General features: G+C 36.0%; 1 protein-coding gene across 4 annotated transcripts in view; it reads left to right on the top strand.

The window, feature by feature from the left end:
• Positions 1-13,189, top strand: part of CHN1 (chimerin 1) — a 175,118-nt gene that overhangs the window by 39,881 nt on the left and 122,048 nt on the right. For 3 of the 4 annotated variants that reach the window (XM_079923661.1, XM_079923664.1, XM_079923663.1), the window contains exons 3-4: positions 5,229-5,267; positions 10,812-10,867. In XM_079923661.1, the coding sequence (XP_079779787.1) occupies positions 5,229-5,267; positions 10,812-10,867 (95 nt within the window). The remainder of the gene's footprint in view (positions 1-5,228; positions 5,268-10,811; positions 10,868-13,189) is intronic. The other variant, XM_079923662.1, reaches the window with a different exon arrangement.

Here is a 13,189-nt window from a genome sequence, read left to right as displayed (position 1 = left end):
ACTATTAAAATTTCTGTTTTAACTTCTAATATGGTTAATATCAGTAGATATTAAAAGCTCTTTAGAATCCATGTTTTTGAAACCAAAAAGTTTGAGAGACACTGTTTTAAAAGATTAAAAATATTTAAAATATCTGCCAGACTTTCTAACAGATTAAAAGGTGAAATCTTCTTGATGTAGTCAAGGTGTCTTCAAACTGGAATCTATCATCATTGATTCTATCAGTTTCTAATTGTTAGGCATTTAGGTTGAATCCAGTTTTTTAGTTTAAAAAGAAATATTTCAGTGGTATTCTTCTATATTAATATTTTTCTAATATCCTTAATTATTTTACAATAAATTCCTAGCAATAGAGCTGCTGGGTCAAAAGTATGCAGAAGGAACTGAAGACCTGTTACATAAATGCAGGAGCCAAATATGCTCCCACACTTTCTCCTCTTAATCACTGCCCCAGTTAGCAGGAAATTTAGTACCTTCCTCTTCAGGCAGTCTCCTCCTCCAAGTTTGAACTTCAGGAGACTTACTCAGTCCCAGAGTAGTCCCATTCTCTTACAACTACCCAGAAGAAAAGTGCAGTAAGTATAATTGTACACTGTTTATCCTTCTTCTCTTTATCACTTTCTGTCAGTGTTGAAGACCAGCCCTTTGTTGATAGTTGCTTGTCTGAGTGCTACTAGGATACCCGTTTAGGTCAGACCTGGCCCAGGTCAAAGTAGTGACCCCAGTTGGAGGTTAAGATTGCAGTTTATTAGTTCACACGCTTATACTCAACGATTCCATGTGCCAGGGAGGCTGAGGTCAGAGACGCTTCTGGCCTCTGCCTCATGCTGGGCCAGAATCTGTCCTTCCTAATAAACGCATAAGCCCTCTGTATGACCCTGGATCACCAGTTTCAATTAATCCATCTTCAAAGTCATTTTCTTTCAGGAGTGTTTCTGCCTGTTCTTGCCAGTGGAACTTGGTTTGGGCTATAAGTTTTTTCTATGACAGAACTCCTTAAATTTGAATCTGGGGAATCAAAGATTGGGGTAATGTTTCTTCCCTTCCAGAAGGATTTAGGGTACTGGAAAATTGGTCTCAGCAACTCTAGCAATTAATTTTGCACATCAAGAGTGTAAGGTATGTTTTTCTAAGCCATGCAACTTCCCCCTCCCAGTGAGCCCCTTTTCCCTGAGTCCTGAGGACGGTGGAGCCTACCCTTTGCCTAACTTGTTCAACAGAATGGCCCATACCAAGGTGACCTCGGGTCTCCACCCCTAAACATAAGAGAGACTGTCATAATTTTTAAACGTTCCCTTCCAAAGAGCATCTCATTTAATCTCTGCCTTAACAGATGCCTGTTACACACTTTTAAGGCTTATGGTATGTATTGCCAGTTGTTCTCTAGAGAGGTTGCACCAGTTTACACTTCCACCAGAAAAAAATAGATTGCTAGGAAAAGACTTTTAAAAGCCAAACTGTGTTGTTAAATGTCACTGATAATTAGAATTGTTTTAATATTAAAGGAAACACAAACTTAAATCCCAATATTTCTTGGTTATTTGCCAGATACTCATTTTATTTGGCCACAGAATTGTGATCTGTAGCATCTCAAATAATGTCAGTCAGTCAGTCAGTCAGCCAGTTATTTATTTATTTATTTATGGCTGTGTTGGGTCTTCGTTGCTGCGCGTGGGCTTTCTCTAGTTGTGGCGAGCGGGGGCTACTCTTCACTGTGGTGCACAGGCTTCTCATTGTGGTGGCTTCTCTTGTTGTGGAGCACGGGCTCTAGGCGCGTGGGCTTCAGTAGTTGTGACATACAGGCTCAGTAGTTGTGGCACACAGGCTTAGTTGTTCCGCGGCATGTGGGATCTTCCCAGACTAGGGCTCGAACCTGTGTCCCCTGCATTGGCAGGCAGATTTTTAACCACTGCGCCACCAGGGAAGTCCCTCATTGTGTTTTTAAATTCGCTTTTGGTGAAGGCAGGAGAGGGTACTCATTTACTAAAGGTCTCCTGAGTGCAAGGTGCTTAATGTATGATACCTAATATAATCCTCACAACAAACCTGTGTTGTTACTATTCCCATTTTAGATGATATTGTTACTCTATTTTATAGATAAAGAAAAGAGAGGTAGTAAATTTCCTAAAGTCACACAGCAAGTAAAGGTTGATGTTCCCCTAAGAAAGCCCTATCTAGGACTAGATGAACAATCCCCCAGAGAAACAACTTTGATTATTAGCCTCTTACTCTCTTACCATCTCCAAAGTGAAAGCAATCTCCAGGGCCTCCTGCTCATAGGTGCAGGCTTTGCGCAGAGTTTGCAAGGAGTTAGGGCCAACTGCAAAGGGAGAGGGCACAGTCTTATACACTTCTTTCACTTCTGACACCAATTGCAAGTTGGAAGGGGTTCCCTCAAATCACGCTTGGGTTCGATGATTCTCTAGAAGGACTCACAGAACTCACTAAACACTGTTATACTGAGAGTCATGATTTATTACAGGGAAAGGATACAGATTAAAATCAGCCAAGGGAAAAGCGCATACGACCGGGTCCGGGAGAAGTACAAAACGCAGAGCTTCTCTTATCCTCTGTGGAGTCAGGACGCATACTCTTCCGGCATTGATGCGTGGTGATACACATGGAATACTTCCAACCAAGGAAGCTCTCCCAGTCCTGAGTTCAGAGTTTTTAATGAGGGCTTTATGATTGATGGCCCACATGGTTGATCTCATTCTCCAGCTTGACTGACACTGTGACCCAAAACCCCACCCTAAGTCACATTGGTACTCTCTGGCTAGCCCAAGGCTCCCAGACAAAGAAAATTACCCCCTAGGAGCTGGAGGCAAAAGTCAGACCTCTTCTGGGGCGCAAGATTAAATTCTTTTCTACACTGGGTCTCAGCCTTGTTGAGTGCCCTTCCTCTTCTTGGCCGCATGTGCCATCTTCCGCGTGGTGGGTCGCGAGGTGCCTGGTCCCTGCAGCTTATGCTGTTTGGACGCTGGCAAGGAGGCTGAGACACACATGTGAATATGGGTGAGTGCCAGGAGAGTGAACGTCTACTCTCCTGTTAAACCTGGAACTGTCCTGGGATTGAATGGCAATATAGCAGCATCCACATGGCATCAATGAAATCATTAAATGACTTGAATGCTTAGAGGCAAATTTTTCCTCGTATTAAAAATATATAATCCAATTAACTTATTAAGATAAACATCAGTATAATTAACCCTCCAAACATACACACACCCCACCCCCACGCAAAGTAAATATGTATATATCTATATGTCACTGTGCTGAGGTCATATTTCATCCTAATGTTATATCATTCCTATGTGAGTTTACCTGAGTTGGTAGTTTTCCTAAATAATTGCTCATTCATATACCGACAGTCCTCATTATTCTTGATTCTGTTTGTGTTTGCAGATTTGCTTACTTGCTAGCATTTATTTGTAACCCTTTTAAAATAAATACCTGTGACACTTTCATAGTCATTCGCTAACATTTATAGAGTGGCAAATTGAGTTGCATGACCTGAATATTCCGGGCTGGGGTTGAGCAAGGCCACTCTGCCTTCTTTGTTTTAGCTCTTATACTGTTAACAAGTGTTCTTTTCATAGCCTATTTAGTGCCACATTTTTTGCATTTTTGTGACTTTTTATTGGTGATTTTACTTTTTAAAATGGCCCCTAAGCATAGTGTCAAAATCCTGTCTGGTGCTTCTAAGTGCAAGAAGACAGTAGTGTTATCTTGAAGACAGTAATGTTATCTTGCAGAGAAAATACATGTGTCAGGTAAGTTTCACTGAGGCATGAGTTATAGTACAGTTGGCTGTGAGTTCAATGTTTATGAATCAACAATATATACTAAATAAGGTGTGTTTAAACAAAAATACACAGAAAACAAAGTTATGTATTGATTGGTTGATGAAAATGTTGTGACCAGAGGCTCACAGGAACCTAACTTGTGTTTCCCCAGGTGCAGTGGTTCAGTATTGGTTAATTCAGTGTTTATGGTGATGTTGTAGAATATAACTACTGTGAATAATGAGAGTCAGCTGTATTTGCTGCGTTACTTCATTCATTTATTCATGTAATCTTTTATTCATTCTTTGAGAAAACATATATGAAAACTTCTCCTGGGTGCCAAGCAATTTCTACATGACATAGAATTTCCCTTTTATGTTCTTTTGCCCATCATCAGTAGTCTTACTGTAGCCCTCTGACTCAAAGTATTTGTGTGGTTTATGATAACACATCATAAATGAAGTGTGAGATTGCATTTTAAAGGTTGGGGGTTGGGGGCTGAATGTTTCGAGTCTGTGACCATTTTAATGTGAGCTACCTATACAAGAAATCACCCTCCTCAGTAAACTTCCCAGTTTTCTTGCCTCCTTGGAGACCACGATTTTTAGGATCAGATTCCTCAGTGGGTTTCTGTTGGATGCCAGCAGAGCCAGGTGATGTGTCTGGCCACACCTCCCCACACCAAAATGCTGTGTCTGCTGGTTTGGCTACATGGCCTTGCAGGCAGGGCTTTGTGCTGGCAAGATTATTCCTCAGCTGTGCTTCACAGATGAGAAGCCAGACCACGCTGTCCCCTCTCCTTTCTCCACTTCCCCCGTCTCCCTCGTGTGCTTGTATTTCCATCTCTCTCCACTGCCTCTTCACACTGTCTCCTAACTCACATTCAAGCAGAGTGAGGGGAAATGGACCTGGAGAGCACATGTTCACCTCATGTTCTTTGCGGCTCTCTAGATACACTGTCCTACATTGAAGTGCTGCTCATTTCCTGGTTTTGATTGTCCAGGATGTATGAGGACTAAGGTCTGTACCTTGCTGTTCTTCTCTCTTGATGTTAGTAAAAGTTTCACTGGACTCCCCCAAATGTGATGGAGGGAAATATAGAAAAGTTCCAATGATTTCAGGGATCTTTCAGTGGAATGATCATAGAATTAAGCCCAAAGACCTTGTTGATATTACCTCAGTGACAGCAGTAAAAATTAAGCGTGACGTTTTTATGTGATAAGCAGTTGAATAAATACAGTAACTTTCTTTGAACATCTTTGTGAAATTGTCCTCCATGGAAGGGAGGAGCAAGATTAAAAACCTTTGAATGCCCTTTAGTGCCTAGTATGATGCCTAGAACAAGTAGACCTCAACAAATATGTACTAAATGAATTAATGATTAAAATATCTCATTTAAAATATAACTATTCAATAATGTTAATTTGATGTTTATTCTTTCAGATACAGATGAGTATAGACCTCCTGTTTGGAAATCTTACTGTAAGTATACAAATAAATTGGGTGGGTTATAGTGCTTTATAAGTAATATAAAAATATCAGGAACATTAGATATGAAGAGTCATTCCATTTTGTGTCCATTATTGAAAAATTAATTCACAACAGAATTTGTGAATAGCACAGAAAAAGAAACTGGGGAAATAGGAGCATTTCCACAAAGTCTGTCATGGTTTGCATGTCAGGAATGCATCTCATCCCTCTGAACTCGCATGGAATTCCGTGTTATGGAACTTGAGACCACTTGTTGACAGTGGCTGATAAAACTAATGCAAGGAGAAGCTAACTAAGAATTCAAGGAATCTAATATTCTTAGATCCTGTTTTTTATATTAAAAAAGGAATAAATAAATAATGATAAGTCAGGAGCCTATCTTACTAGAAAGAATGAGTAAAAAGTGGTCTTCTTTTTTAGGAATTGCCTTCCAAAATATAAAAGAGAGACACGGAATCTATATTGTTCTTTAAACTTGGCATTAGAATACAGATTTTTTTCTGAAGAGTCTAGGTTCTTAGTCCTTTATTTCCCCTTCCTTGTTGCCTAGAGAATATTATTGCATCAAGTAAAAGCTACTTCAGAATTTTAAAAAATGGAAATAGGGTTAATATAATCAGAGTTGTTTTTTAAAAATCCATGAATGCACTGTTGCAGAAACCAGTACTGTAAACTTTTGTTTGTTGTCTGTAGAGTCAAATAAGCAACCTAAAAAACCTGTACTTTAAATACAGATTATTAGCATCTTTGTAAATGTTGAGTTATTCTGAATTTTGATATTTGTAAGTTGCTGAAATCTGCTGACTGAAAGAGCAGCAACTCAGATTCTTACTTGGTTTTATGTTCCCAGAGCAACAGAGAGTTTATTGTAATAGGTTGCCACTGGGGGCTAATTATAGTAAGCAAAATATGAACAGTCTCTAAAAATATTGCCATAGATGCGTTTTCCCCCACCCCTGCTGCTTCTGTTTTGATTCTGGGGAGTATAGTTCAAAGAATGTATAAAAATGACTGATGATCTTTACCTCTCAAAGATTTTGTCTCATAACCTCATTGGCGGGAAGCCTGTTTAAAATTCTTCTCTGCATTTTCTGGTTTTCAGTTTACCTTTATTCTCTTTGCTCTGATTTGTGCCTTGCACATTTTAATGTAAGAGCATTTATAAAACCTCAGACTGTTATTGAATCATGGTGGTGATTTTTCCCCCGAAGAATATTGATTACTAAATGTGGTGTATGCAATTTGTATTTTCTGTATCTTCCTATGTCTTATAGTAGCTACCATTTGTCTTAAAAATGGCATATTTCTTTTTTTTTTTTGGTGATAATACTGAGTTTTATAGTTTCTTTTAGTGACTTCAGTGCCTGAAGAACACTGCCACCCCCCACCATTTTAACAGTAGAAACAGGGAGGAAATTATTAGAATAGACTTTATTTTCTGACCATCAAAGGCAAAAACTTCCAGTTCAGTGAAATTTTATGATTAAACTGTGCTAAAGCCACGCAGAAAGGTCCATATTTAAAACTGGTCATGTGAAATTTCCTTATGACATCATGATGTTGTCTTCTAAGAATTTGTATATGTGCAAATTTTAACTAATGAGAAAACATGTAAAAGTTACATTGTCACATTGAAATAATTGTTGCGATGATCATTTAGATTGTTAAATGTGTTTGTCAAAATTCTGATCCTAGAAAAAATTGGGATTGAATTTTTTTTTGAGGTTGGATTCTTTTTTCTTTTTGTTTGTTTGTTTTGCCTTTACCACTCAGTCAGTTTTATAGTTTTATGTCTAGCTAGCGGTAAATAATCTCCAGTAAGGTATTTATTAATAAAATTCATCTTCATTAATGAAGTTCATCTGTCCCAGAGTCTGTACGTTTTAATAGGAAAAAATTTTTAAACTGACAAACCTGTGACACCTGTATTTCATCAATAGTGACTGAAATTCTAAGTTACTGGAGTAGTAGGCCCTGCCCAGTACCCTCTATAATTGAGCCATGACATTTTGTTTAATTCCTATATATGCCTTGATCAGAGTTGATAGTTAACAAATTCTGTTTGATCGTCTTTGGGACTGACAAACCATAATGCATTCGTCATCTTCTCTGTATTGTGACTTAAATTTTTGTAATTAAAATACTCCTCAAAACGGTGATAAAATCTAAATGGATTGAGATTTTAAAAAAATCAGGTATGTCAGTCCACATAAGGAGATACAAGCAGAATGAAAGCTATTCAGAATGTTCTGATTGTTCACTTCTATTCTGTACTACATCTGTAAAACTGAAGGGGACAGTTACATTTTCATGTCAAAAGTTGCAGCATGTTAAGGATTTTTTTTTTCTGTCTTTAGCTTGTTGGGGTCTGAACAGCTTTTCACAGTGTGATTCTATGAGAAACTTATTTTCACTGTGATTCTATAAGAAACTTATTTTACCCATGCCTCTCTTGTGCTTTCTGATTTTGGTTTAGTTGAGCTTGTGAAAACATAATTCTAAAACCTTACAAGTTGAAACCAATAATTAAATAGAATTAGCAAGATTCTAAGTTGAGAACTCTTTTAAGACAAGTACAGTTTTGTTGCTTTTCAATATGTATTGCTTGAATTAAACCAGGGGCCAAACATGTAATAAATGAGACAAGTGAGGCAGGTGGGGACTGTGAGAAAGCAGAGAGAGGATGCCCTGTACGTAGGGAGTAGCTCATAGTTAGCTCCCCTTTACTGTGGGTATCTAACACTCTGAGTCCAGTGCTGTCACATCTTCTAAGTTTTCAAGAGAAGCTGGAATTCTCTTTTGCTTTTGTTGTTAAATCTCTTAATTTTTAAATGTTAAAAACAAATTTGAATTTGGAAAACAGCAAACCAAACAACACATGTGAGCCAGTTTTGACCTCAAGATACCAACTTGTGATCTCTGAACTTGATTAACAATGTATTGTCTCTAGATACTGAGAATTTCATTAATAAGTGCATAAACATTGACACTTCTAAGGTGATTGAAAAATGTTGAGTACTTTAATTATATGTCTTCTCATCTTGAAGTTAGCTATTAATTTTTGGTGAATCATTTAATGATTGTGCAATTTAAATTTTCAGCTGAGTTCTGATTTAAATGACAAAAAAACTATAAATTGAGAAGGGCCTGAATTAATTACTCTTTATTACAATGTATGATTTTTTAATGATCCTTTTGATGGGTATTCCCTGAATTCATGTTATATTCAGTTATACAATATCCAAAGGCCCTCCCTTTATATATATTTTTATTAAAAGTGAGTCTTAAAGATAGACTAACCATTGGTAGCCAATAAGGAGGCATTTGTCTAAAAATTACTCCTCTCCATGAAATAGAACTATACTCATTGAAACTCTGATTAAAACAAAGGGTGAAATTCTCACGTGATGATATTTCACTCTTTTTTTCATACTGGCTTATCTTAATATTTGCTTGCTGAATAGGTATATGCATTATTGGTGATAACCAGATACTACAGTATTTGTGCTTTGAATCAAAATCAACATTTTACTTTCTGTAGTAACTTTTAATGTCCTTCTTGACCACCATTCAGTTTTCGTAATTCAGTTTCTATAGGTGACCCTACTTTCCAAAGCATTTGCTTGACAAAGGGAAACAATTGATCTTTTGAGAATTGCTGGTCAAAACAGAAATGTGAACTGGATTTTCACATCTTAGAGTTATAGTTACCAACAGGGAGGAATGGACCTGAAGCATGGACCTTTTTGCATATCATGATTTGGTTCTCTTGGGAGGATGGAGATTTACAAATATCTCTGAGTGGTACACATGTGCTCTCCCTGTCAGGGCCAGACAAATTTAGTTTCAGTGCTTTCCTTCTTCCCTTCCCCATCTCAAAATTATTCCCTTCATATCATCTCTTTAATCCATACAAATATATTCACAGTAGTATTTTTGAAAAACTAACTCTCACAGTAAAATATGGGTATCTAAAACTATTTTAATATGTTACGTCTCGTAGGGATTTTTGCAACCAGGAGGATAAGGCAAAGGAATACATTTCTCTCAGTAGATTCCAAACATTATTAAATGAGAAGTGGTTTGTTTATTTTTTGATTCTTAAACAGTAAAGCTGTATCTTCTTAGCACCTTTTAAATTATAGCATTACCATGTTGTTATGTTTTGGTGATGAACTGTGGATGCATCCTGGTACCCAAATATCATTGTAAAGAATTTTATGTATTAGTATCAGTCACCTACATATAAGAATAGCTAGTCTTTATTGAGTGTTTACCATGTGCCGGGGACTATTTTAAGTCTTTCACATATAGTATTTAATCCTTTCAGTAATCTATGAAGTAGAAACTATTTTTATCCCCATTTTCAAATGATGAAAGCCGAGGCTCAGTATGCATTGTTAGAGGCAGAGCCCCAGTGTTCAGACCCCAGGTGGTCTGGTTCAGGAATTCAGATTTGCACCTGCAGTACTCTGTTGCCTTTACATAGCAATACAGAACAGTGATGTGTGTCTGTGTATGTTCTCAGTATATTTAGTGTATGTATACACACATATACATATACATAGTCTAATTGTATATGTTTATATATGTCCCTATACTATATATGAATGAATATGATCAGAGGTGGAGTCTATATAATGACAGTTGAAATGTGAGCCATACATTGTCTGACAACCCCAGATGCTGGGTAGTTTGATGTTATATTGACCAAATGTCTATGTATTTAAATACAGTATTAAATTCAATTATATGTGATTATATGTGTAGAAATAGAAAACAGATTTTCTCCAAGAGATAAACTCAGACCTACGTAAACACAGTTTCTCTGATAACTACACGTTCTATTCATTTTTTCTTTATTTTAAGCCAAGAAGCCTGAAGTGAGTCTTAGAAGGACATGGTATTGGTATAATTTTCACCAATCCATTTTCAGATACCCTAAAAATTATCCTCTGGCAAGCTATTTAAGTGTCTGAATTCTCTCTTTTGCTGCATTTACCCTAGTTGAATAAGTGGTGGTAACTTTGGCTCAGAAATTTTGTTTCTAGGGGAGATTATCTTTGAAGATAGATGTTCACAATATAAATAGGGGAGAAAAACAGTGTATGTGTTACATCTAGCCTATAAATCCTAATTTTAGTTTCAAGTTTGACACTTAATAATGTACTTTTAACTAGTTAATGTACTTTTAACTAGTATTTGTTTATAGCAGAGGCATGCTTTATGTAATATATCCACAAAAATTGGGGAAACTAAATGACCAGATTATGGAGAACAGAGCCAAATATCCAATACTGATTTGTTATAACACTTCTGTGGATTATGATTTTCTTATTTGTGTTTGCTCCTGGGCTTTCACTAAATTTAGTTTGGTTTACTTTCTTTGCTTCATAGCAAAATTTAATTTAATAACAAATAGGACTGTACCACAGTTTTCTTATGAACATAAAAAAGCAGGCAGGTTTTGATTCCTAATATATTCAGATGCTCTACATAAGGGAAACTGACATGTTTTATTTTCTAACTTCCCAGTATATCAACTGCAACAAGAAGCCCCTCATCCTCGGAGAATTACCTGTACTAATGAGGTGGGTGTAATGAAACCATTACAACGAAATGTCTCTCAATCATTTGTTTCCCAAACTTTGACCTTCCTCAGTGACATGGTTATTTGTGGGATTAACTTTTGATGCTACTTAGCATCATAAAATTGTAACTTGAATGCATTTTTCTTAACATTCTTCTCACTTGAAATAACTACCACTTTTTAATGGACTGTTTGGAACACAGGATAGAATAAGACAGTATAGTTTTAAGTGACGTTAGTATTCTTTTCAGTGAATTTTTACATTCTTCCATTTTTTAGTGTTTTATTCTTTACTTTTTAAAACAGAGTTTGAAGGCATCATTGTAGCATTATTGAAGTAATTTTTCCATTAAAAAAAGATCTAAATCATGATTTTAAAAAGCAAAAGTCAAAAGCAAAATCATGGACAGTTCACCAAAAGAGATATGACATATATGACATGACAGTATATGAAAGGATGTTCAACTTCATTAATAATAGAAATGCAAATTAAAATACACAGTGAAAATTTTCACTTTTCAGATTGGCAGAAGTTCAAAAACATAGAATATACCCCTTAGCTGGTAAACCTGTGAGGAAATAGGCACGCATATATTGCTGATGGGAATGTGAAATGCTACAACTTTATGAGAATTTTGTAATATCTAACATCTGCATTTACCCTTTGACCTACCAGTCCAAATTCTAGAGATTTACTCTGATGAATTGCCTGTACAAATATGGAATAGCATGCGCTCAAAGTTTTTCATTGTAGGATTATTTGTAATAGCAGAATATTGGAAAAAATCTAAATGCTCATAGGCGACTGATTGAATAAATTATAATACTAAAAAGAAGAAGGAAGATTTCTACGAGCTGATATGGAATGATTTCCATATGCAAAATGTATATATAGTAATTATGGTCCCTTTTTAGTAATAAAGAAGGGAAAATAAGAGAAAAAGCGTATTTTTGCAAAAGAGAAACAGGAGAGTTAACCCAGATACGAGTGAAATAGTTTTCCATAAGGAGTGGGTGAGGATCAATGTAGAGGGGATAAGGATGGAAGTGAGATTCCTCTGAGGGTGTGTTTTTATATAGTTTTGACTTTTGAACTATGCAAGTGTTTCACATATTCAGATAACCAAATTAAATAAAAATGATTTTTAAAACCCTAAAATTGAATACAAATAGAAACAAATGAACCTAACAAATTCATAACATAATCACTCAAAATTAATTTAAGTAGTTTTTAAACATATTATTTTGGCTATACAAATACAGAGGGAAATATTCTAAGATCCATAACCTACAAAAAGATCTTTTAACTATAGTTATTAGATTTGTTGTTGTTAGTGGTACTTGTTTAGAAATTCTGCAGTTATTTTGTTATAGGACAGAGCAAATAAGTAATTATATTGGATTTTAGGGAACCAAGGTTTTTAGGAGATATTAATATGGAATAGGGGAAATTGAGAGGCACACTGGTATTGAATTTGAATTGGAGGTATTAATAAATACCTATGACATCATAGATTTTTAAAAATGTATTTTCCATCTCAGTTTATGGAAAGGACTTAGAAGCAGTGATGCCCCAGTAAGAACGAATAAACCCAGTGTCCAAATTTTAGTTTCCAAATACTGTTTGCTACTAAAAGGAGCCAGTGCTCCTTAGAGAAATTCCTGATTGTAGAATATGGAGCAGAGAGGTCCAGGAACATCTTATGTCAGAAAGCAAGAAGGGCTCAAAAATGGATGAGGATGTGTCAAAAACACATAGGAGCCCACTTGAAGAGTTCCCAAAAGCAAAATTTGGGACCATTTGACATCAAAAAGAATAATGATAGTAATGAATTACAACACATTGAATGAAAAAAGAATGTGTAAGTCTATAATGATACTTACAAAAAAAACCTATCCCAATACAAAGAGGGAAAAGAAAGGGGAGAAAGTTGTTCTTTCCAGCACTAGTGCCTAAAAATGTAGAAAGAATGATAATGATTTGCACTGATAATTGAGTCAGGCAAGGATCACCACTAGACGTTAAAACATTGAATAAAAGGTTGTAGGTAAACAGAATAATCACATGGTCTTGATTATTTATGAACTGCAAAGAGAAAAATATTTTCATCTTTATAGTGGAGAAGTCTAACAGTCACACCTTTAGTCAGGTGATCAAATTTAGCATTACCTGCAATGGGACAGACTGACACGTGTCTCCTAAATGATGCAATGAAACATACACAACATCATTTATGTAGTATTTCTGCCTAAAATGTTTAACTTAAATCTGTTTATGAAGTATAAGTCAGACCAATCCAGAATGTGTACATTCTGTAAGACA

This window comes from Stenella coeruleoalba (genome assembly GCF_951394435.1).
Source record: "Stenella coeruleoalba genome assembly, chromosome: 6".
Lineage (NCBI taxonomy): Eukaryota > Metazoa > Chordata > Mammalia > Artiodactyla > Delphinidae > Stenella > Stenella coeruleoalba.
The sequence above is the reverse complement of the archived record's forward strand: the minus strand, read 5'-3'. Positions and strand labels throughout refer to the sequence as shown.